At 43.5% G+C, this 4,722-nt stretch overlaps 1 protein-coding gene across 3 annotated transcripts in view; it reads left to right on the top strand.

Moving 5' to 3' along the window:
• The window catches only part of ncam2 (neural cell adhesion molecule 2), a 152,806-nt gene extending 148,699 nt beyond the window's left edge, over positions 1-4,107 (top strand). For 2 of the 3 annotated variants that reach the window (XM_042084236.1, XM_042084235.1), the window contains exon 17: positions 3,980-4,107. In XM_042084236.1, coding sequence (XP_041940170.1) covers positions 3,980-4,094 — 115 coding nt within the window. In that variant the 3' untranslated portion in view covers positions 4,095-4,107. The remainder of the gene's footprint in view (positions 1-3,979) is intronic. The other variant, XM_042084237.1, reaches the window with a different exon arrangement.
• The last annotated feature ends 615 nt before the right edge of the window (positions 4,108-4,722 follow it).

Below are 4,722 nucleotides of genomic sequence, written 5' to 3'. Positions count from 1 at the left end.
ACACGGAGACGCTTTTTTGGGTTAAACACACAGGTTTTGCATCGTCTTGGCCGATCGTCCAAACGAATCCTGTAAACGCACTGCTCGAAACCACACTTTTTTAAAACCTGGTCCCAGGGTGGAAAAATCTGAAACCGTAGCCCTTGCGAGTTCGTTTGGACGGCGAAACCGCATACTTGCGTATTGATGATGTCATCGCCACACCTCAGCTGCCCTGGACTTGACACGTATAGTATTGCCTAACAATACTAGTTTTCATACATGACATTACCTACGATTACACTCAGTAGGATAAATATCACAACTGGTGCTGCGCAGCGCCAATAGCTTATCATGACTTGGTGGACTGAACAGTGTTTTTTCCCTGTGTTTTCTTGATGCATTCTAGCTACTGTCAGTGACGCGAGAGAACTAGTCAGAAGTTATTAGGGAAGTGCGGTGTACAGTAAGTTTAAATTCATTTGTGTGTAGTGCCGGTGTCATTCATTTATTTTACATGTCTTACAACATAAATAAATGCATTCACAGTCTAGTGAAGTCAGATGAGCATACAAAGATGCTTAGAACTCATGTTAAGCTGATGGTAGCGCACTAAATGCGAATGCGCGATTTGATGCAGGCAAAAGGGCAGCCGTGGCCCACTGGTTAGCACTCTGGACTAGTAACCGGAGGGTTGCCGGTTCGATCCCCGACCAGTGGGCCGCGGCTGAAGTGCCCTTGAGCAAGGCACCTAACCCCTCACTGCTCCCCGAGCGCCGCCATTGTAGCAGGCAGCTCACTGCGCCGGGATTAGTGTGTGCTTCACCTCACTGTGTGTTCACTGTGTGCTGTTTGTGTTTCACTAATTCACTGATTGGGTTAAATGCAGAGACCAAATTTCCCTCACGGGATCAAAAAAGTATATATACTTGTACTTATACTTATACAAAAGTATCGACCAGGGGCGGACTGGGACCAAAAATCGGCCCTGGCATATTTGGCCCAAGTGGCCCTCAAATCGGTCGGGCACACCGAATTAAATACAAAATCTTTGCATTACCCTTAAATATGCATATATTTTCAACTGTCATGGAGCACTGAAAGTGATGTAGGCCTCATTGGCTATCACTCTGACTGATCAGAGGTAGCCATGGAGCACATGATCTCCATATTCAAGTAGGCTATACAAGCAATTAATAAAGAAGAGTTTCTGCTTGAATTTAAAGTATAATTTCAAATTATTCAATAGGCTACATTTAAACTATACAATGCTCAACTGACAGCAGCACAAAACAGTTACTGAAGCCTATGTGTAAAGAGCTAAATTGCCTTGATTGTCTTAGACATTAATCACTGTAGGAGAACTGAAACACAAAATAAACAGGGCTGTTGCTGGAAATATGTTATTCCTGTAGGCTATACTACCTACCTACATTGCTACATTTTGGAACAGTATAGCTACATTAACTAATTATCAATGTCTTCCAGTAGCCTATCGGTTACTGTATAGCTTAGTTGGCTTGTGCATGAATATGACTTGATGTTTTGTAGCCTACATTTCCGTCAGTCTACAGTCTTTTAACCCATCCTTACCATGATAACTCTTCCAAGATAGAACCCTTTCAACGCTCTACTTTGAGACCAATCACCACTCAGGCCATTGACGTTGAATTTTGGGCGTCTGACGGAAACTGATCAATCTGACCAACAATTAACATTGATTTGACACTCTTTTGCTGCAAATCATTTTTAGAACATTTAAGTTGTGCTATTTGTTATTATAATCACAGCACTGCCTTACTATGTTATCATTACCATATAATTACATTATCGCAATTAATAAGTCATCATAATCATCATCGTCAGCATGGCATGTCACACATAGCCTACCTGCTCCACCACTGAGTTCTTATCATGTAGCCTCAACTAGGCTCCACCACCTGCTCACTGTCCCTCTGCTCTGTATGCTTGCTTACATCCTCGTTCAAACTCAACGAACTTCAACATGTTGCTGACATATGCAATTTCGTGTTGGCAACTTTGATTAACTTTTGATGCGGTCACAGAATCCTGGCTCTGAGCCAAAATGTGAGAGGTGGGGCCTGACGTGAGCTGTTATTGGATCAGTCGAATGTCAATATGGAACCAATGAGCCGCTGATGGTCCTTCCTTTGGGCTGATCGTTGGCCAAAATGATTAAATTCAGAGCCGGACAGTAACGGAGTACATTTACTTGAGTACAGTACTTGAGTACAATTTTGAGGGATCTGTACTTTACTCGAGTATCATTTTTGGGGAGTACTCATGACTTTACTCAAGTACATTTGAGAGGCAAATATTGTACTCTTTACTCCACTACATTTCTATCTATAACCGTGAGTACCCGTTACTTCTTCTAAAAAAAAGGAAAAAAGAAAAATCTCGGACACCCTCAATTTGTTGTTTCCCTCTCAAACGTGATTGGATTGTGCAGGCGCCACTGATTGGGACAGCCTATCAGCAATCACCTTCAGCTTTCCGCCAAAGTCAACTCCATGGTTAGATTTAGATAAGAGACGAAACAATGGATGAAGACGCAGCAGGTCCATCCCGGGAATGTGCCAACCTGTGGCCCTACATCGCCAGACTATTTCAATTTTCTGAACAAGTTAATGATAGCTTTCGCTTCAAGTGTTTCAATTACAAAATAGTATTTTGTATTTGAAATACGTATTTGAAATACATGTACAGTATTAGAAATACTGCCCATCCCTGGCAACATGGTAAAAAGATGAAAATGACTTGATTTTACTTCCAATTCATTTTAAATTCTAGTAGTAGTAGTAATGCAATATTTAGAAAATGTAGGCTACTCTTGTTCTCTTGATACTCAAGTACTTTTAAAAACAAGTACTTCAGTACTTTTACTTAAAGTAGACATCTGACTGTTGTACTTTTACTTGTACTTGAGTAAAATTTGGCAAAGGGTATCTGTACTTTTACTCAAGTAATGAAGCTGTGTAATCTGACCGCCTCTGATTAAATTATATATATATATAGCCTATTCTATTGGCCCAAAAGGTGCGTCGGCCCACCGGGAAAATGCCCGGTATGCCAGATGGCCAGTCTGCCCATGGTATCGACTGTTACTAACAAAGGTATTATAGCAATATTATAAATGTGGCAACGGAATAGCCTAGAACTTGGGTAATAAAAAATAAAGGACGGGACTGCACCCTTCACGACCCGTAAAAATGACGTTTATTAGTTTTACAGTTGACAGTTCACTATCAGTCCGCATAAACAGCACACGCACACGCACGCACGCACACACACCCACACACACACACACGCACACACATACAGATGCATACACACATGCACACATACGCGCACACACACACACACACGCGCGCGCGCATGTACGTGCATGTACACACACACGCGCGCACACACACGCGCATACACACACACATGCACACACACACACACATGCGCAAACACACTGTCCCACACATATACATACTCGCCCCGTTCATATACACACTCAAAGACACGCTATAAAAGACGCCCTTAAATCAGATATTTACCTCAAACGTGCACATACCCTTGCAGTACATACACCAACAGCCATGTCCACATTCATTTACACATGGCCATACACACACGTACATACAGTGCACAATTACTGTATGCACATGGAGACATAAATCCTGATGATACTTTTTTCTTTCCTCTGCATTCACACACACACACACACACACACACACACACACACACACACACACCAATTTCACCTTGGACCCTGGATCTTATTTGTAGAGGAGTGGGTGACCTTGAGGTGCTTTGAAATAGACATTAAGAACAAGACATGATCATTAACAACCTTCTTGCCACTTGCCCTACCTTCTGTTCCCTTCTTTTTTCTCTCTATCTCTTTGTCAACCTTCTCTCTTTTTTCTCTCTATCTAAACCTCTCTCTCTCCCTCTCCCTCTCACCCCTCTCTTTTTATTCTGTCAGGAAGCTACCGCTAAAAGAGGAAAATGGCAAGGACATGCTGAAGCCGGATACCATCGAGATCAAAGTTCACGGTGACAGCAGCCTGCGTTCTAAACAGGAAGACAGCAAAGCATAATGGGAGCCCCCCAATCCCCCCCCCCGCCCCCACTCCAACTCCCCCTGCCCCCCGCCTACCCGTCCCCACCCCTTCACCAAGCAGGAGAGCTTTCCAGAAAGAACTTGCGCAGCGAGCTACTCTGAGACCAAAACCGAGCGAACCACTCGAGAATAGCAAGCAAACAAACAAACAAGCAGACGACAAGATGGAAGGGAAGAGATACGCACACACACACACACACACACACACACACACACACACACACGACATGCTCTCAAACCCATACACATACACACACACAGATGCCTCCCCCCTACACATCAACACACACATCAGCTTGAAACGGCTCATCAGGGCATTTGAAGAGGTACTGTGTACATAAAAGGGGAGGAGAAAGCCACACACACGTCTCGTCTTGTGTGACAAATATTTTTGGGAGGACGCCTCCCATTGGGGAACGTCCCCTGTAGATAAGTGATTGGTCCATTGGGGAACGTCCCCTGTAGATAAGTGATTGGTCCATTGGGGAACGTCCCCTGTAGATAAGTGATTGGTCCATTTCTCTCTATTTCCTCTTTCTTGATTTCGTTCTCCTTCAAGAGAGGGGACACGTGCTAGAAGTCTTGGATGTTGACTCTCTTTTTTT

The sequence above is a fragment of the Alosa sapidissima genome, chromosome 2 (genome assembly GCF_018492685.1).
Source record: "Alosa sapidissima isolate fAloSap1 chromosome 2, fAloSap1.pri, whole genome shotgun sequence".
Taxonomy (NCBI): Eukaryota; Metazoa; Chordata; class Actinopteri; order Clupeiformes; family Clupeidae; genus Alosa; species Alosa sapidissima.
Note: the sequence above shows the minus strand (reverse complement) of the source record. Positions and strands in the feature narration are given on the sequence as shown.